This window comes from Silurus aristotelis (genome assembly GCF_946808225.1).
Source record: "Silurus aristotelis genome assembly, chromosome: 6".
Lineage (NCBI taxonomy): Eukaryota > Metazoa > Chordata > Actinopteri > Siluriformes > Siluridae > Silurus > Silurus aristotelis.
This window is the reverse complement of record NC_139579.1, coordinates 21447790-21468481: the sequence shown is the minus strand read 5'-3', so window position 1 is coordinate 21468481 and position 20692 is coordinate 21447790. Positions and strand designations below refer to the sequence as shown.

At 39.9% G+C, this 20692-nt stretch overlaps 2 protein-coding genes across 9 annotated transcripts in view; both read right to left on the bottom strand.

Annotated features, from left to right (window-relative positions):
- Nucleotides 1-20692, bottom strand: part of LOC310727409 (C-terminal-binding protein 2-like) — a 30894-nt gene continuing 10202 nt past the window's right edge. For 2 of the 6 annotated variants that reach the window (XM_083543851.1, XM_083543855.1), the window contains 9 exons: nt 7106-7260; nt 6595-6739; nt 3748-3954; nt 3442-3656; nt 3110-3240; nt 2506-2633; nt 2280-2397; nt 1935-2005; nt 1-1301 (listed from right to left, as the gene is read on the bottom strand). In XM_083543851.1, coding sequence (XP_083399977.1) covers nt 1945-2005; nt 2280-2397; nt 2506-2633; nt 3110-3240; nt 3442-3656; nt 3748-3954; nt 6595-6739; nt 7106-7260 — 1160 coding nt within the window. In that variant the 3' untranslated portion in view covers nt 1-1301; nt 1935-1944. Of the gene's footprint in view, nt 1302-1934; nt 2009-2279; nt 2398-2505; nt 2634-3109; nt 3241-3441; nt 3657-3747; nt 3955-6594; nt 6740-7105; nt 7261-9267; nt 9865-20692 lie in introns of those variants that run through there. The other 4 variants (XM_083543854.1, XM_083543850.1, XM_083543852.1 and 1 more) reach the window with 3 other exon arrangements.
- Nucleotides 14769-20690, bottom strand: LOC310727405 (uncharacterized protein). 3 transcript variants are annotated; one of them, XM_083543842.1, is made up of 3 exons: nt 15519-20690; nt 15158-15222; nt 14869-14954 (listed from the first exon to the last, which is right to left on the bottom strand). In XM_083543842.1, the coding sequence occupies exons 1-2, from the start codon at nt 17524-17526 to the stop codon at nt 15161-15163; spliced, it is 2070 nt and encodes a 689-aa protein (XP_083399968.1). In that variant the 5' UTR covers nt 17527-20690; the 3' UTR covers nt 14869-14954; nt 15158-15160. The 3 variants fall into 3 exon arrangements, with proteins under 3 accessions (XP_083399967.1, XP_083399968.1, XP_083399969.1); XM_083543841.1 differs by lacking the exon at nt 15158-15222 and having other exon boundaries at nt 14769-14954; XM_083543843.1 differs by lacking the exon at nt 14869-14954 and having other exon boundaries at nt 15126-15222.

Here is a 20692-nt window from a genome sequence, read left to right as displayed (position 1 = left end):
TTTGGAATTCTGCACGAGAACAAGCCTTTTCCTTTTTTATTTGCACTGTCAAGGATGCTTGGTACAAGAAAACACAATAAAAACATAACCCACTGTACTAATATAAATGTACTGGCAAAGTGGGCTGAAAAAGACATTTCAGTAACAACAAAATGAACTTCTGGTGGTGTCATAACACAAAAGGCAAAAGAAAGGTTTGCATACTATGGTAATACAAATCTAAGGGCAACATTAAAATATTTTCTATTTTACATCTATAAAAATATCAGCAAGAGAGCTGTATGAGGGAAAAGTGGATGGTGGGATAATCAGACATGTGATTTATAATTATAATACTCAGACATGACAGAAGAAGTGTTTCCTGAGCAGGGTGGCATTTAGCTTTTGACCATTTCAATCTGAGCTGCCATCCATAGTCTTCATTTATGACAAAAAAAAAAAAAAAAAAAAAAAAAAAGGATTGAAATTCTCTCAATTAATTCAATAAGTTGCCTGAACACTTCTGTGTAAATGAATAAAAAAATGCCTAAACATTAGAGATGGTGGTTAGACTTGTGGTTATTTCCTAATTAATAAGGTTCAGCTGGTTATAAGGCCAAGATAAGAGAAGGGGTCACACTAAGATTATCAATAATTGAACCTTTTGTCTTAAATTTTTTGATAAATACACTGCATACCAATATAAATCACTTAAACACAGAATTAAAAGGATAAATAATAACTGGTTTGGTTTAAAGGAAGAGGCAACAGGGAAATAGAAAGAAACACATGTTAACAGATTAAATGCATCTACAAGTGTTCACAAAGCTGGTGAGAACGGATGACTGACGTGATGCCAAGCTTCCTTTGAGGACTCAATGAGTGGACTAGAATTCCTGCCCTCCTGTCCATGCACACAGTCCCAAACAGACAAGTACATTATAACATACATGTGGAAGGAACACATCTGGAACAAAAACAACTACGTCCAAGAAAAAAAAAGAAATCCCATGAAAAGACAGGAGCTAAAGGACACCTCCATGCTGGATATTTCAGCTGTTCCTACTGCAGTTAGGCGTAGCTCCTGGACACTTTACTTCTTCTTATCCCTGGTTTGAAATGAACTCGCTATGTGAACTGTTCAGTAGCAGTATAAACGCCTCCCTGCGTTTGGTTTCTCCTTAGATATCTGTTCTGTGCTCACGTTGTGTGTGGGATTGGTTCAGGCCTGGGGTAGGGTTGGGCTGGGGGGTCTGGGCACTGGGACCCCCACCTGGCTTTGTGCCCTCCTCTGGTCCTCTAGAAGTCGTCCCCACCGGACCCTGGGCATGTTTACAGAAAAGTCAGGAAAACCAAGTCATGTATGTCTTTAAAGTTTTAGAAAGTATGTTGTGTTTAAAGAAGTTTAGACAAAGGCTGCATCACATCACCCAAACACCTCTAACTCTTTTCAGTAAGAGAACTGGCACAAGCCCAAGGCCAGGGGAAGACGGGTTAAAATAAACAAGGTGAATGTTTTACAGTGGCCAAGCCAAAATCACAAAAAAATAAAAAATAAATAAAAATCACATTTAAGCAAATCTGCCAGGAACAGTGGGTAAAAAATCAATCAATAGACATAAAGCCGTACAAACCAGGCATATCTTGTGATCTTTTTCAAGCTTGAATACTTGGCATTGTATTTACATCTTAATCTTCTTTAAGACATAACATTTCAAAGCAGTAACTTTTAGAGGATCCCAGATGAACATGATCAGAAGCAACAGAGCACTTAAAAAAAAAAAATTAAAAAAATCCAGAGGAAAAATATGGAGTCAAATATCAGAGACCTCAGAGAGAACCCTGTTATTTAAGTAATTGCACCATATATTCAGGGCACAATCATGGCATACATGGTATTTTTTGCTGGCCAGATACAGAAATACACTGGATTCTGTGAACTTGTATGTAATTACCTGGTTGGGTTTAGGTATACATTTTGTCTTGCAGGCCACCAGGAGATATGGATTGTAATGGTTGGGCCACTCTGCTAAACAACAACAAAAAAAAAAAGATGGCAAGCTTTAGGAGTTCTAATAGATTGTTGTGAGGGACAACGATGAGTGGGTTAATAAGTAAAGCAGCTGTTTGTCAGTAAAATGAATAATGATTGAGTTCTTTGGGCATTAAAAAAAAAAAAAAACTCAGTTCAAATAGCCCTCAATAATTAAAATATATTTGTCTGAATCATGGTTTAACTCATAGAAGGTGACAGATGGTGGAATAATGTCCTTTCTGAAATCTGCTTTGCATTGAGTTACCTATATGCACCACCATTGAGCTCTGGATGCACTGGATGCTGCTCCACTGCTCCCCACGCTGCAGTAGCGATAAAGTACTCTTTGTTGACACAGTTTCTAAGGCTGTCTGGAATACGGCCTGCACACACACACACACACACACACACACACACATACATGCTCATGTGCTGAAAACTGATTAACCCAAATGCTGGTTAAGACACAAGTGTAGTAAGAAAGCACATACCTGTAATAGCTCTTCTTATCTCAGTCGCAGCTGCTTCTCGCATCTCCAGCGAGGCCTGCTCACTGTACCAAGCTGTGTGAGGCGTGCAGATCAGATTGGGAGCATCTTTCAGTGGACCCTGGGTAAAACTATTTTCAGAAGAAAAGTGGAGAGTTTCCACAGGGAAAGGTTTTTAACTAGGAGATTTTAAAAAGATGGAGATTGTTACCACCTATTACCACCTATTAACAACACTATCTTTGGATTAATACCAGTTAATATGAGTTCTCAAACTAGAAAAAGGAAAAAATACACATCAGGTTGTTTTGTGGATAGTAGTATTGTCATTTTTAATTAATTAAACAAAACTTTTTGCAATTTCTTTTAAAAACATCTTGGTGCATATCTGAACCAACATCTGGAATGTAGCATGCTGCTGTATGTAATTACAAATCTGGTAAAATTACTGATGGTTTAATCATTAAAGCTCTGGATTACAGATCAGTGCAGAGTCAAGGCCCTAACCCAGTCATATCCAGCAGTGCTGTATCATGGCTGACTTATGCAATGAACAGTATCTTACAGTGCAGTAATGTATATGTGACTAGTAAAAGCTTCTTCTTACCTAAATGGTTCTGACTCGTGCACATCCAGAGCCGCTCCCCGGATTCTTCCTTCCTTCAGGGCATGAGCCAAAGCTTTCTCATCCACCAGACCCCCACGTGCACAGTTCACAAGGAATGCACCCTGACGCATCTACAGCAACGAAGCAACATACCATTACCGCACACACCATCACAGGAATTTAGGATACCAACATAAATAATACTAATTCATCAAAATAACCACTAGATGGCAGCGGTGCATTGTATCACATTTTCAAATTTTTTTTATTTAAAATTGTTCACATGTAACCTTGTGCATGTATGTCTAGGTGTGGTGTGTGTTGATGCACACCTGTTTGATGGTAAAGTCATTAATCAAGTGGTGGTTATGTTCATTTAAATTGCAATGCAGAGACACACAGTCACTTTGGTAGAGCAGGTCTTGGAGGGTGTACACTCTCTGGACACCCAGTGAGCGTTCTAAACCATCCTGCAGATACGGGTCATAAAAGATCACATTGAAGCCAAACGCTTTTGCCCGAACCGCTACCGCCTGGCCCGTTCGACCTGTACAACACAAAGACAAATGTATATTAAGCGATACAATGCACACTCAATGAAACAAAATGATGTTTCTCTCTGACTGATTGCATCTTACCAAACCCTATGAGTCCCAGCGTCTCTCCTCGTATACGAGCGGCTCCTGATGCCAGCTCCCTGATCTGCTCAATGCTCTGGAACCGCGAGCCCTCCCGAAGAGCCTGGTAAAGCCAGGTGTTCCTCCGGTACAGGTTCAGGATGTGACAGAGGGTAGAGTCTGCTGTCTCCTCTACAGCTGCGGAAGGGATATTGCACACTGCTATGCCTACATGAAGACACAAAAACAAAAACAATTGTCCCTTTCACACAGGCACTTCAGGAAAAGTGTAAACACAGAGTTAAAATTACTTTATGGATGACTGAAAGACTGAAAACAACTCAAATGAAATATTAGGAAGGTAATGCGTGAAACAGATTACTGGGAATAAGAGAACAATGTCTTAAATTGCTGGCACTTTTTGGAGCGGTTGATTGAAATTAGATTCAACTTTATTGAACCTCGTTTTTGTTTTTTGTTTCCCCTTTTGAATCAGAGGAGACCCAAAGCAGGGCACCTCGGCTGAGAGCATGTGCAAAGCCAATGAAATGCGGTTGGCATCTAACCAGAAGTGCATAAGTGGCCAATTTACAACAAATAGGGTATGAGGTCCATATATACAGGGGTGAGGGTCAATAATGTAGAGAAGGTGCAGTAGGTAATAATATATGGTATATATAGTAATACACAATATACTGTGCAAAGATTGTGCATAGACAGACATGTCAGAAGATAACATGCTCTAATCACATGATATAGTTATGTACAAGTATCAATGTATGTATGATACAGTATATAAAGAATAAATATGGGTGGATTATACAGTAGTGAAATGATAAACGTGAGTTATGGATGGTGCAAAAAGGCGTAGTGGATAAAGCAGTGAAAAATACAAAGTGACAATGCAGTAGTATATTGTTAACATTGTATGATAATGAGCTGTTCAGTGCAGTCACAGCCGCAAGGGGGAAAATGCTCTATTTCAGTCCGTTTGTGCGGCTCTGAGGCCCCAGTAGCGTCTGCCCCTTAGGAGAAGGGTAAATAGTCTATGGTTGGGGTGAGCGATATCTGTGATAATGCCACTCACCCTTTGAAGTGAACGCAGTGAATGCAGTAGTGGAAAGCTTTATTACGCTTTAGTGATAAAGAAGTCTAACAGGAGAACTGGGTAAAACAAAATGAATTGAGCTGAATGGTTTGAATTCAGCAAATCCCAGTAATTACCAGTAGGGGCCGCTAGTGTAGGGAGAAAAAATTAAACGTATTTTTAGCCTTCACATCAGATAATCTGCGGTATTATTGAGGCAAGCACAACAGCATATCCAAAACTATACTGAGAGTTGTGAAAAAAATTCTCTCTACCCAATCTTCCTCTGTGTAACCAATGTACCTCTGCAGCACTTGCATTCCTATGCTGTTACATTGCACGCTGCACACATTATACATGCACACCTTTTCTTTTTGCATTAAAACTTCGTACATTTGTCATTTATAATTGTGTCTGTCAATTTTTCTCTGTCCTTAATTTATTTAATATTAATTTATTCAAGCCATAGGATTTTTGGAGGGTACTGTTTCTTGAATTCTTGAATCGTGAGTCTTTCTAGTGCAGAATGTTGATTAATGTGGTGATTACACAATAGTGAAACATCACCTAAATTCGATTTTCCTGTTCTTAGGCTGATATTTCTCTACTGACGCCCCTGACCCTAAGGTAGCAATAGCAGTAATTGATGTATGTGTAATAAATGCGGAGAAGATATATTTACTCGGTTATCTTTTTCTGCAACAATTATTAAAAGGAAATATTGCATGGACCTAGTAAAGAAGAACAAATGAATACAAACACATAATGAATATGTCTAGAATCTTAAGTGTAAAAAATGTATATTCATTAGTCTGCAGATGAGGTTTCAACTGAACTGATCTCCCATGAAAGATACAGGCAATGCAAATCATCCACTCACAATTGAAACATCCCCAAATCTATAGATACTGTTGTGTGCAGTAACCAGGTGATTGCATTAAGGGGCAGTAGAAAGTCATTATCTCCATTCCTCACTGCAATAAACTGAGACTAAGATGACAGAGGTTCTCACTTATCTCACTGCTCACTGCTCTATGCTTATGCTGGCAATCATTATTGTACCTTCCTTTCTAAACAATCTATAACTTCTCCAACAGGCAACAACACACAAATGAACATTACACATCACCCCTACTTATACATTTTTGCTTCACGTTGCAGTGTTAGTGTGATGATTCTCTTAGAATTGGCACGAGTAGGCAGCCATACGCTTGTGGGTTATGGAGTTGATGGAGAAATGACTGGCACATTGCCAATCGGTCTAGACAGACTGCTAGTGAGAAACAGCTAAAATGACTCTAAATAGGTGGTGCATTTGGCATGTAGTTTACTGCCCGAGTTATCGATATTAATGTGCTGGATCTGCCTCCAGCCCTGTCTTTAACCTTTCACTCAACAACCAGCTTTTTTTTTTTTTTATCAGCTTTTCTCCTTGACATTGTGCTCAGGATTCTTCTCAGTACAGCAACAAAAGTAACTAGAAATAAAATAAATAAATAAATAAAATCCGATATCTGCTTTTTGAAGCCAAACATGTAGAATTGCAATAAACAGCAACGGCGGCTCTGAAGTCGATTTCGTTTTGATACAAACTCCAGGCTCAGTCGAAGGCAGCGAATGCCTTCAGATCCTTTCAGACAGCCGATTTCCTTCCACTCTGTGTGCTCCCACGCAAAGCTTCTGAACAACGCTGCTATAAAGCAGCCCTATTCACGCTGTCTGTTTTACCTGTTGTGAAATGCAGCCTTTTCTCTTAGTGAGAGCTCTGTACAAAATCTCACCCATTTCTCCAGCTGCTTTAATGTCAATGTTGTCGTAGCCACTGCCGATGCGGATGATGATGCGTAAGGCTTTAAACTTCTCCAGGTCCTCTCTGGTGAGTGTGATGGTGTGGTACATCATTGCTCCTACTGCTTCATTTAGTACCTGCCAAAATAAATAAAAACACACTGCTTAACATCATTTGTCAACATCAGGTTCAACCTCATCCCCCACTGTTACATTATTAAGATGACATGGCATCCTCTTATCAGCAGCTTGCTGCCATTTGATCTCTGCAATCATTTTTTTTTTTGCGGATGTCCCTGAGTGAACCAATATCTAGTTAACATACTTCGTCTTTTTTATGTATTATAACCATCCATTCACATTCTTCCCTCGTTATAAAAGGCTGCAAATATTCTGCAATACAAAATACCGACAGCATAATAGAATTTAATCTTTAGATTCCAAGTGAGATACGAGTCCAACTCATACCTGGATGATGACAGAGCACAATATTTGAGTGAGTACCTTCTCGTGGATCTCCTGTGTGGACTGGGCATCACAGAAGGCCACGGTTGCCAAATCTTTGAGGATGGGCATTTCCACCGTACAATCCCGTCCATCCAAGAGAGCAACCAGCGGCCGAGGATGCATTGGTCCGTTCATGATTTGTGGCCTTATACCTGCATAGAGAAACAGAGAGAAAGAGAGAAAAAGAGAGAGGAACGGAGACAGAGATTTCATTTCATGCACTTGTTTACTTAAGATAACCACTTTGCATTTGTAAGTGTGTGAGAAAGCGAGTAAAAAAAAAAAAAAAATGGGATCAACACACTTTGTATGACTTTCCAGCTAACCCTTTTGCTGTGAATCTGGTTGTCATGGAGATTACAGGATTTGAGCAGTATTATGAATATATTTAATTTAATGGTATCTGGGAGAGCAGAGACACTTCTCTCTGCTCTCTCTCTCTTCACTTCACTCTGGCCATTCCTCAGGAAGACTCGAGAATTATTTATAGTACTGTTTGTAATTGAAGTAAGAATCATGAAATCAGCTTTGTTCACATATAGAGAAAAAAAAAAAAAGATCACAAGGCAAAGCTCTGAAAATGAGATGACAATCTTAAGTCTTTCCTGCCTAATAAAAAAAAAAAAAAGAAATAGTCTAGTTTTCAAGGTTAACTAAGACATAAAGCAGCAACACTGATGAAAGATCAAAGCATCAGCGCTTCAGGTTAGCGGTAAGACTCGTCGTAGTAATAATAGTAAGTCGCATTTAAAAAGCACTTTGCTCCGCCTCAAGGTCGCTTCCTGCTTACAATTAGCGATACACATTTCAGGTGGGGGATGACACTAAAAAGGCACCCACCTTCGAATAGTGGTAAGTATTCTTGATACTACTGCAGACTATCAAATGTAAAAGCTTTGCTCATGTGTTATTGTTTAAACAAGTCAAGCTGACAGGGCCCTGCTCATGCTATGAGCTCATCCAACCAGGCAGCATACAGTCTATTGCTGGAGAGATCACACTCCGAAATCAAAAATGAAAGTAAGAAAAGAAATATTGACTGAAAGGGAGAAAGAGGGAGAGGGAGAGGAAGAGAAAGCAGTAAAGGAATTATGTAATGTAATAGTGTCCAAAACCACATGAACAAGAAAGGATTGTCAAAACAGAAGGAAATGAGCAAAAGTTTCCACAGCGTGGACATGTGCTGACGTGTGTGCCTGATAGAGAGAGAGAGAGAGAGTGTGTGTGTGTGTGTGTGTGTGTGTGTGTGTGTGTGTGTGTGTGTGTGTGTGTTCGTGTGTGTGTGTGTGTTCACAGGGGTGTTGGACTTTTACTTTTAAATAGAGAGAGAATGAGAAATGACATTTCTTGTCTCAGTCAGAGTGGCTTCACCTCACTGTCTATAACTGCTCTTGGTTACCTAGCAACCTAATCGGTCAGAGTATACCAATGGATGTCCTGGGGTCCTGAAAAGAAGTACCACTAAACACACACTTACACTCACACACACACACACTCACACTCACACACAGCTGTATTTCTATTATATATTTTTTAAGGTTGTATTGCTCTACCTAAGAAAAATTACCTCACTATACAAAAGCTAAATCTTTCCACAAGGTCAAAATTGTCATGTGGTCATATAAATGGGGTCAATGGTTTCCTACAAAAAAAGCTTTAACCCACCCAAACACACGGGTCGCCAAGAGGGTGAGTCAATATACACATTTTGTGCCAAGCCAGACTGTGTGTGAGGGGTGTGTGATTGAAGTCATGAGGATCATACCCAGTTGGGGCATAGTGCATTTCATGTACGGGTACTTGTATATATATATATAACAAAGCTTTCATGAACACACGCTCGCACACACGCTCGCACACACACACACACACACACACACACACACACACACACACACACACACACACACACACACACTGTGCCATTACGATCATTGTGAGGTTTCTACAATGGAATATAAATGAAAATATCCTCAGTGACAAAAATATCTTTGCCCATTTCAGTCCAAAACAGTCAAATGGTAACACAAGGTCAAAACTCTCAAATGCTCCCATCATGAAGATGGTCCCCACACAGAAGGGGAAAAAAAAACATCCTTACAGACACTCACACACACACCTGAAAAAGACAGTGTGTGCAGAGGAAACGCGTTTCTTGCCTGAAAACTGCTGCCTCCACATTCCTCCCATTAAGAGCTCTGCAGACCCCCAAAACCAAGTGAAGAATGGAGAGAGGTGAGTGGAAAAAATACGTCCTCCGGGGGGATCTTTTCTTCCATAAATCAGCCCCTCCTCTTCTCTTCTGTGTCTTCCCCAGTCCTCCTCAGTGTGTTTGGAGTGGTTGCTCTTTCTCAGCTCAAGGGAAGCCTGAGCAGTGGCATGCACGCACACACACTCGCACACACACTCCCTCCTTTTTTTTGCCTCAGCGTCTAGTAGTGAGAGCGATCCAGTCACAGCAGCAGAATGCAATGCGCTTCAGCAATGAGGAAAGAGCGTCAGGGAGGGGGAAAAAAAAAATAAAAAATCTAATGCGAGAGCCAGGCCAAACCAGCACTTCACTGGCTCTCCTCTGGTCTCGACTGCAGTCACTCCTCCCCCCTCTGTTCGTCCCCACGGCCCCTTCACTCCTCTGCACTGCCTTTTTCTTCAATTTATGATTTGTAAAAGCATAGCATTTAGAAGCTGGTGACCCCCTCCCCTGCTTTTTCTTTCTTATTTAACCCTGATCTCATTTACTCTCTCATCTCTCTCCTCTCTCACACACACACACACACACACACACACACACACACACACACACACACACACACACACACACACACACACACACACACACACACACACACACACACACACACACACACACACACCTCATGTCCTCGTCCTATTTCCTCTGCTCTATGTATGTTGTAACTGCTGGTTTTTATCCAAGCACGCTTCATATTAAATAGGCTTATAATGTGAGCACTTCTCATGAGTGTGTGTTTTGGTTAGTGAGGCAGCGCACATTATGTTGGTGGTATTGTTCTGGAAAGGGAAAAAAAAAAAAAAGAGCAGGAATAACGATGTAAATTTCCTACTCGCACATATAAGATGATACTCCAGAGTTGGATGATTCACGTTGGGCAATCATTCTAAAATGTTTCTCTGCACTTTGAAATAAACATTAGAAATGGCTGTTAATTCAAAGCGGACTTATTATAGAAGTCTACAGAAGTCTATAGAAGCATCACTTAGATTGCATTAACTCCGAGTAGAGAGAGAAATAGATCACATGAATACACAGCATAAAACGAGCATTACACGCCAAGCATTACACTCGCAGCCATTCCTCTTTGCTGTAGACTCTAAACCGTCTTCATGTAGCTGTATTTATGTAGTTTAATCCACATTTGTAGCTTGAGAGCAGGTTTGGTGGTATCCGTGCATCATCAGAACCACAAAGGCTGCAATGCAAAGCCTAACAGCAGATTCTTACTTCCTAAAAAAAAAAAAAGTCAAATCTTTGAAATGACCTAAAAAAAACACAAACATTAAATATGAATATTCATGCCTTGTCCCAACATATGCTCTTATTCCATTATTAGGGAGTTTTGAGTAAATTGGTTTTCTATTACTTCCTTAGTACGGCGTGGAAAAAAAATGCATTACAGACGCATTAAAAGAGAATTAGGTTGCCATAAGCAACAAAACAAGATCTATGGTAAGGGTTAGACATCTGACACACTCACTTATAATCTCTCGCTCTCATTCCACAAACTCAGAGCTCTTCATAGAGTAATGCAGACATGGAGACTGGTACATGTGGCTCTGCTCATGATATTGTTCTAAAAATGCAAAATCACTTAAAATAAGTGTGTGTGTGTGTGTGTGTGTGTGTGTGTGTGTGTGTGTGTGTGTGTGTGTGTGTGTGGCTAAAGAACGAACAGAACATAAAAAGTCTATGTATTTACACAGCCTTCACACTTCTGGCTGTAGCGTTCACATTACTCCACAGTGTGCAGCTGCGGATGTGTTTTCTCACATTGCAATCTGCTTCCTACTGATTTTTTTGCTTTTTCCTCTATTCATTATTTTCATTCCCTCACTCCCTCCTATCAGGGCTCTCTGTGACAGGAGCCATCTGGCCTGGCAAAGAGAGAGCACAGGACCAGCCCTGAACATGCACACGCACAAGAATGAACACACACACACACACACACACACACACACACACACACACACACACACACACACACACACACACACACACACACACACACACACACACACACACAGCTGGGCCTTGTTACCACTCAACACAGAAAGCTGTTATGTGGAGGCATCAGTGCAGAGCATTTGAAGTCGAGTTACAACAATAAGTGGAGCACACAAGCAAACACTTCTTTACAGAGCGAAGAATAAATGCAGAAGTCCATTAACAGTGTATTCAAAACTTTTGAAAGGGGGAAGTGACTTTCGAATTCGAGAAAAAACATCTTTCACCTTGAAGAAATCAGCCAAAAAAAAAAAAAAAAACGCCTGATCTCACAATCCCTTTGCCTCATGAGACCAATCATGTGACCTTCCCAAACTGGAACAACTTTCTTTGGCTCAACTGTTCTGTCTGTACTTACTTATCTTTTTAATAGCAAAATTAAAAGTTAGCAACAGTTGACTCAGGAGAAGAATCGTGAACACATGGGTTACTGGTCGAACAGCCAGTTTACCTTAGGTTAGCATTTGATTATTCTTTAATCTCACTTATTGGAAATGTTCAAATTATTTCATCAATTTATAGGTGTATAGCGTTAGTGCCTTCTAAAGAAAGACAACACAGTAGCCCCGTGCTAACAGCAGTGGTTATTTTGGCTGCCTAAATTTAACTGCTAACAAACGACATGCTTTTAACCCCATCTCCATTATCGGATTAGAGCAAACAAGCCAAATGTCTGCTGCTCAGTGAGCAATCTGCATTCTGCACATAGTGTCAGCTCCACCTTCTTAGGTGGAGTGTAACTCAATCTTCATGACACCATGACATTTTCTTACTATAAATAATTCACATCACCTGCTTGCCTGTGCATACATTTTTGTACATATGTTGCACACACACACACACTATAATAGATAACCGTTCACTGTTCATCTGTTTTTCTTCATGTCTGGTCAGAACGAGATATGAGTTTGATTTGTAAGTATTAAGAACTTGTGGTTTTCCTACAGCAAGCATTCTTTCCAAATGGAAATTATATTCTGTTCATTCAGTTGGATTAAGCACTGCGACCCTGCACCTTCCCCACCGAGCCCAACCCTGCACAGATGGCTGGCAGGATTTTATGACTGTAATCCCTCTTCTCTCGTCCCTTTTTTCCCCTTTAGCTATAGTTCCAAAACCACAATAATGGAGAAGCACATGAAGATGAACATATGGCCACTGCATTTACTCTTACAGACTCTGACTCTTTTTCGGTTTTCTTGATTCTCCTATCCTTTTTCCCTTCTAGCCATTTTGTTTAAACTCCTCTTTATACACATTACTCTAAAGGCTGTAAATTCACCTTCAGCTTTCCGGCTTAGAAATGTCAGCTGCTAATCTTGCAAATTGCATGCATTCTATTTGAAAACCTGGCTCTAGTACTTAAAGGACCATGTCATTATTATAATCAAGCACAAGCTGGTTTGGATAGATAAATCAAGAATGTGCACCTTACCGAGACACACAGAGTATAAGCATTCCTTTGACAAGTCAAATTATCATTTGTTTAAACAGAAAATATTTGTACATTTTAAATTCCAAATTAACGAATTGCACAAAATCAGCATGATACGACACTCATTCAGTCCACCTTTCCAACTTCTAAACTAAAAATCTACCATACGTCATAGCTAAACACTACACCAAACTATAAAAATGAGAGGGATCTGTGTAGAAACTGTGTACAAGTTAGATTATTTATAAACGCTTGCTTTGAGAGCAATAGTTTTGGCCACAAATTTGCTAAATACTTAGCAGTAAAAATCTATAGTGGAGGCACAATAGGCATGTCCAGGAGCACTTTATTTGAAATCATAGAACTGGATTGTTAATATAGTGAACTACCTGTGAAAGTAATTAGTGTTTAATACAAGCAACTATGTAGTTACACTCAAATCCAATACAGCGTGGTCGATCTCACTTCGAGAGAGAGAATATTCAGACAGCGAAACAATTTTTAGCTGAGGGTTAATAGCTGATAACATTTCCCCAAACCAATAAATAATTCATTTGTTCCAGCAGCTAGACCCCGACTTAGGGAAGGAAACAGAATGCAAATTATGTGCTACCTGTTCACACCTGAGTGCAAGTAATTCTTGGCTACAGGCATATTTTATAAAGTGGAATTATTAGGGGCTACTTCTCATCCTTCATGAGTGTGACCCCACAGTGCTGAACACCATTGTATTTGTCTACATAAACCCAAAGAGTAGTAGAATGTAGGCACATGGCTCCTAAGAACAATTGGTATCTATACAAGCTTTGAAGTTTACACTTCTATTATATTAAATATGTATGTTAATATTATGTAATTATGTGTATGTAAATTAAATATTACTTTATATGTATGTGCACAAGTTGTGTATAATACTAAAATTATTTAAAATCTTTCAATGCAAAGTACAGCTCAGGGTCCTGTATTGCTAACCTCCATCCCAGCAACAGTTAACAACCTTCATGCAGAAACACTGACACCCCATAGATCTGTGCTGAGAATCTCTGAGTTTAAACAACTTAATGGTAATTCTAGGAAACATCTGTGTGTGTTCTAACCACTAACTCCATTGCCATGGATATTATTTGCTTTTACTGGAAAATAGTAACTTCATTACATGCTCTCTCTCTTATACAGTCAATAAAACGGTTATTGGCAAACAAAGAAGCAATTAATGGAACAAAAGCAACTATTTCAAAAGTGTTCGCCATGTAACATGTCGATAAGTGGGAAGTGGAAGCACAGGACTTGATTTTGAACTTTGGAAGGTCGTGAGTTCAAATTCAACACCACCAAGTTGCCACTGCTGGGCACTACTTAACCCTCAACTGCATAAATAAGATAATTGTAAGTTGCTTTGGATAAGGGCATCTGCCAAATGCCATAAATGTAAAAATAAATAAATAAACATATACCTTTTGTTAACAAAAGTAAAATTCTCAAAGTATCAAGACGTCTTGTCCCAACTTGTGTTTCCAGAAGGTAAAGGATCTACTTCAAGACAAAACCTGTCAAATACTCAAAAATCCAATATGGCATAAAATAAAACAGTAAAGACATTAAAGGATTGTGAACCTTAAGAAAAGTAAGAGAATAACATCAGCCCAAAATTGATGAACAGAAGGCAGAAGGGGCTTTAAGATATGAAAAGCTTCTCATTAGCAAGCTTGGAGGGAAAAGTCACAGTGATTTGAATTTGCAGGCAGCAACAGGCAGAATCTGGCAACCACATAAAATATTATGAGAAACCAGGCAATCAAATGAAAGCGATCTGATGTAAAATTCTTGCTGCAGCAGCAGCATTCCTGCAAAGCCAATTACTAATCATTGATACTGGTCTCTTTACCATCTTCCTCTTAATAGAATCTCTAATAATATCCAACTGTTTAGTTCACAATAATTAGAATCATTTAATAGGATTGTGACACACCATGTAATTTCCTGCAGTGTTTTACCACTGTATCTTTATTCCAGCTTCAGTAAAACTGCTCTTCTTTGACACCTCCCCCAACACAGCCATTTAACATCAGATTCATGAGCTGCAGGGTGAAAGCGCTCTATTACATCAACAGCATGGGTGGGATTAGAGAGTGCTTTAAAAGGCCACTGCACTGTGATACAGAAAAAAAATTACACCAGTTCAGTCACTAGTCATGGAGAAATAACGCACTATAATGCACTATAAGGTCTTCTTTTATGTATATAGGGCTAAAAAATTATAATTTCAGATCATTACTAGATATCCCACTGTGACGTAAAAAGGAATAAACAACAAATCCAACTGGGAGAAAAGGTGCTTTAAAACATGATATACCCTTTAAGAACCTGTGAAGTCCATGCCTTGACACTTCAGAACTGTATTGGTGACACAATGAGGACCTACACAATAATAATCAGATGGTTTTAATGTTATGTCTAATCTGTGTATAATGTAAAGGCTCTATAAATGTATAGTTAATGTTGTGTAGTGCTCACGTAGAATTATTCATATTATAGAGTACATTAACAGCAAATCTCTGGATTATTGAAATAGCCCCAACAAGAAGCTAAAACTGTGTTCATACTTAACTATATTAACCAGTTTTGCCCACCAAAAACATTTCTCACTCTTAGACAAGGTATTTGGAAGAAAAGGTTAATCTGGCAAATAAGAAGAAATTGGGACAAAGATTTACTTGTGTCTGGCGATGGCATAGTGGAGACAATAACAGGGGGTCCAGTGCGTCGTAAGAGCTTCTGATTGGGAGTCTGTACAGCAGCACCCACTGGCACCAGGGCACTCTCGTGAGGTTTCCCAGTCTTCCGCATTATATGGGGGCTTGGCTGTGGATTGGACAGGCTAGACATTGTGGCTACGCTTCTATCCCTCTTCATCAGCTCTATTGGCACAGTGTAGTTGGTAGAGTATGCTTTGGGGGCTTGCTGTGCTGGCAGAGTGGACATTGTTGTAGACTGTGATAGTCCAGCCAGTGCTAGTGTTTGTTGTGGCATGCCATGGATAGAAGGTGATATTTGTTGTTGCAAACCAAGGATTTGTGGTTGCACTCCTGTCATGTGTGATGAAAGTGGATGTGTCCTTGTTACTGGGTATCCAGTAGCCTCTAGCAGCTGCTGAGAAGGAGCACTGCTAGGTCTGCGGCCCATGACCTTAGTCATCCTTGGAAAGATGGTCTGGACTGGAGTCATGGGTTGCTGCATATACTGAGAGTCCAGACTTGGAGTCGTTGGTGGTTGCTGGTGTACGTATGAATCACTGCGATGGCTGAAACTGTTGGATCGTCCTCGGAATGGAGCGCTCTGGTGCTGAGGGACTTCTAGAGGACGTTTGCAACTGGCTGCCACACGAGAGAGAACACGTGCCTGCCCTAAGTTGGGTGCAACAGAGTAAACATCATTCTGTTCCAAAACAGCTAGCATTGCAGTGGAATCAAATCCCTGCTGTAGCAGAGAGGTTACAGTGCTCTCAGACAAACCTTCACTGCGTAGAAATCCCAGATACTCTGGGTCAACTGACTTCTTAGGGTCCACAGGAGCCATGAAGTTTTGAGTCGTTGTAAGAGTGAGAGCAGGTTGTGTGGGCAGCTGAAGAGAACCCAGAGTAGGCATAGTAGCTGTGACTGAAGTAGTCACTGAGGCAGGAGATGACAAGGGAGGGTTAGGGTCATAAACAGGATTTAGTGGTGCCACAGGTTGTCCCTGCTGAACAGATTGTGCAGGCTGTGGCATTTGCTGCACTTGCTGGATTTGCTGTGGTTGTTGATCAGGATACTGTACTGGATGAAATGACTTAGATTGTTGCATTTGTGGCTGCAACAGTTGCTGTGCTGGTTCCTGCTTTTGCTGTCCAATAACAGATGTTGATGGGTTTTCCTGTCGCATAACCATACCTTGAGAGAATGGATCTAGCACAAGGCAGGTGGCTGCAGGCTGACCTGGATCCACAGGTCTTCCTTTAAGATTACTATACATTGAGCATCCAGGAAGAGAGGAAGGTGCCTCAGTCCCGTAACAAGGAGTAGTTGCTTCAGTGGCATAGCGAGTAGAAGATGGTGCTCGGCTTGGTATGCAGTGCCTTTCTGCTATTGTTTTGGCTACTGGCGTGGCAGGCGAAGGGCCAGGGGCGCATGGCTCCCGGTAAATAGTGTGCCTTGGAGGAGGTGGTGCTGGACTGGGAGCAGGCACACTTGACCTCCCAGATTGGTTCTGGTTCCAAAGTGGTTGAGTCGCTCCCATCATAATATAATTAGAAGCTGGCCGGTTAATGGGCATTTGTTCCCCACAATAAAAACCATCAGGTGGCCTGGAAAACATTGCAGGATTTTGCTGGTAAGAATCCAGTGGAGTTAGAGATCCACGATGCGCCATGGATGGACGATCATAATGACTGTTCAGCTCAGGAACAGAACTCTTCCTCATACTACATGGATCTGGTCGATCTACAAAATTTTTGTTATAAAGCGGACCTTGATTAAGGTATTCTCGTTTCATGTCCATGTCAGATGGGCCCACACCAGTGGAAGGTACATACCAACCTTCAGCATCCCCTCCAAAGGAGTTCCGGTCAGTTGTCCTGTTCTGCTGCTCATACATATTCTCGCTGCGTTCCCACTGACTCTCATTCCAAGCCAGAACGTCCCAGCTATGGGACCGAGCGATCGGCAACTGCTTGTTAGAGACCAACATCAGCACCAAGACAGTAAAAAAAAAACTGGAGCAAGATGGTTTTCTCGTGCGCTCTCTAGCTTTTCTATTACCTTTATGTAACTTGGAGTGGCAGATTTAAAAACAAATTGATGTTGCATGACTGTCCTTGTTCCAGCTGTATTTTCTCTTTCTTCTGTCCTTTAGAGCTTTGTTTTCAAATAGCTTCTATTGGTAGGTGAATAATTAATCCAATCCGTATTGCTGTTGGCAACGCAAAGAAAGAGGATACCGACTGCTCTCTATCACACTCTGGCTGTAGACGAAAACAGTCTTGCTACTCCATTGTGAAAATGTAAAACAAAAACCATGAACTGATGAGAACACTGGGAGGAGTAGTTTTTTTTTTTTTTTTTAACCAATGGAGGGGTGGTGCATAGTAGGCAGAGACTTTGGTTAATCCAGCAGAGCTGATCTGCTCCAACTCAAGAGATTTTACTCGCTCTGATTGCTATAAGGGATTATGGACTAAATTAAGCCTGGTTAAATCCACTACTGTAAAGGCACAGACACACTAAAAACATACAATTTCAGTATGCAAGTTATATTTACGGACTGTTAAAATACAACAATGATTAAGAAGAAGAAATCTTTATCAATACAACACAACGCACCTACCAGTGCTGAATAGAAGAGAATCTCTGTGATGCTGAGTCTTTGTCCTGTAGTCAGTAAAAATTATTGCTTTCTTAGAACCCCAAAAGGCTGGACAAAGAGGCTGTCTGGTGGAATTAATACAAACTAATGTACTACTGTTAAGTCGTACAGAGCCCTTAGAAAGATCCAATCCTGACAGAACAGAAATCCTACAACTAGTCGAACACTGTGTGCTCAGCAACAAGCGCAAAGAGCTGACCTGACAACTGCACCAAAACAGCTGTATATATATATAGTATTATAACATAACACATTTAAACCAGTCAAAGCACATTCAAAGCAATCTGACATGTAAAAGTAAGGTGTGAAATGAATGAATATTTATTGAAATTACTAAATATAAAAATGCAGCTATAGAGCCCAGTACTCTTCAAGTCAGTGTCTTCACACAGAAAACATATTTCAAACAAAACTAATATTTCACTGAAATTTCCTTTGCTCACTATACATAGAGATAACAGAGTTAACTTAAATGTTAACATAAAACAAGAAAAAAAAAGAAAATTGGTAGTAACAACATTACATTATTATTTTTGTGCATCTCATTGATCATGCACGTCTTGGCATGTCAACTGTCATTAACCCATTTACACTGTCATTTTAAAACCAAACTCTAGTCCCCCTTTATATTTATATAAAATACAGAGTTGCTGCAACCCAATCCGAAACCAAAAAAAAAGAAAACGCGTGATGAGCACGATTGCACATGTAGATAGGATTACTCGGAATCGTGCATCTCCAATGGGAAAATTGTGTGCACAATAAAACCTGATATTAGGAAACTACTGTGATTTTCAGCCATTATGAGTCTCATTCCATCCAGTATGAAGGTCACCATCATAAATATTATTTTGCTTTCGAAACAAACTAAGATAAGATCAATTTTATTTTTTTATTTTATTTTTTTTACTGACACAAATAATTCTACCTCGTTCAGTTTGATCTGAAATGCCAGAATTGATCATGTTGTTAATTTTTTTTTTTTTAATGATTTCCTTTTCAGAGCCAGACAGCCATGAACCCTGCTTAGTAAAGCACTACTCCAAACATCTGACCTCATGTTTCTATCACACAAATCAAATGAAATCCAATAATGTTAATCCTCATGCTGCAAGAATGAAAAAGCAATGTTGTCTCATATACAAGTGCAACGCCCTAAAAAGGAAGAAAAAAATTATAAAAATAAAAAAAATAAAAAAAACAGGTCCAGAAGGAAATATTCACCTTTAGTATGGGAACAGAACACACACATTGTGGAAGGATCAGACCTGCACAGAGGTCCAGGATAGTTAAGATGGATTAATGCATGTGTGTGTGTGTGGGTGTGTGTGGGGGTAAGCACACACAAAAACACAGATGCACACAGATGATTGTGTAACTGGAGACTATGTAGCCCTTACCAAACACTCATAATCCATTCACCAAAAGGCATCACTTGTTCATTTTCATTCCAGTATTTTCCTTTCTTGACCCACTTTCCTACATTACCAAGTACAGGTATTGATCTAGCATGAATATGACATAGCCAGAGAGGAATAACACAGCACTTAACACTTAATACAATGTATCTACAGAGGACCATCTTAGACGTTGCAAAAAGCCGACGAGTAAAAATACAGTCCACAATTAGAATCCACTGCCTCTCATATTTGATAAGCAGACCCGCAATGTGTTTTTCTGCTGGATAAAGAATACTGCTGAGTTAATAGTCTCTGCATTCTTTTTTTTTTTTTTTCTTTGGCCAGGCCTCTTTGGCAACCGCAACCCCCTCTGGGTCCTTATGCCACAGTCGAGAGTAGATGAGATCACTTTCCATTGTAATTAAGCACAAAAGTAAGAATTTGTTTTCGTAGGAAGCCTGCATTCGATTTGCAGAATCTTCTCAGCATGCTATAGTGGTGACAGATTTTTCTTTTTTTTTTCCTATAGAGTGCAGACGGATCAGTTTTAATCATATACTTCAGCAGAACTACATCCTGTCTAATCAAGATGCAAAACTAAGGCTGTTAATGGAGGCCTTTTAACATGTCCGATTTTACAGTTTTGTCTTACATGTTTAAACAATGAATTTCAATTGATTTAGTCTTCCATTCGTCTGAACTACAGGCTTAACAGGTCTTTGCACAGAGGGAAAAATATCATTCTGCCTAGTCAGACCTAATCCAGTACGCACATAGTGGGAGGACCATATTGTTTAGACGTTCCTTAAACCAGGCATTTAAAATGTGCCAAACCATTATAGTGTCTTACAGGCACATGGAAACTATTCCTAAAGTTTGTGTAAGTGTGTCATATGCGTACCATTCTACCGGGTTACTATAATTAGAACTGTAGAGAAAGTGGAAAAGCTTTCATGAACATTCATAGGGTTTTGTGGATTGTTCGTTCATGCCCTCATTCCTGTACTTCTAACTGGCATCAGGAAAGTGCAGCACGACATTTGCAATGTTAAAAACAACAAATCACTGATCAAAACGAAACGCTTTGAAAC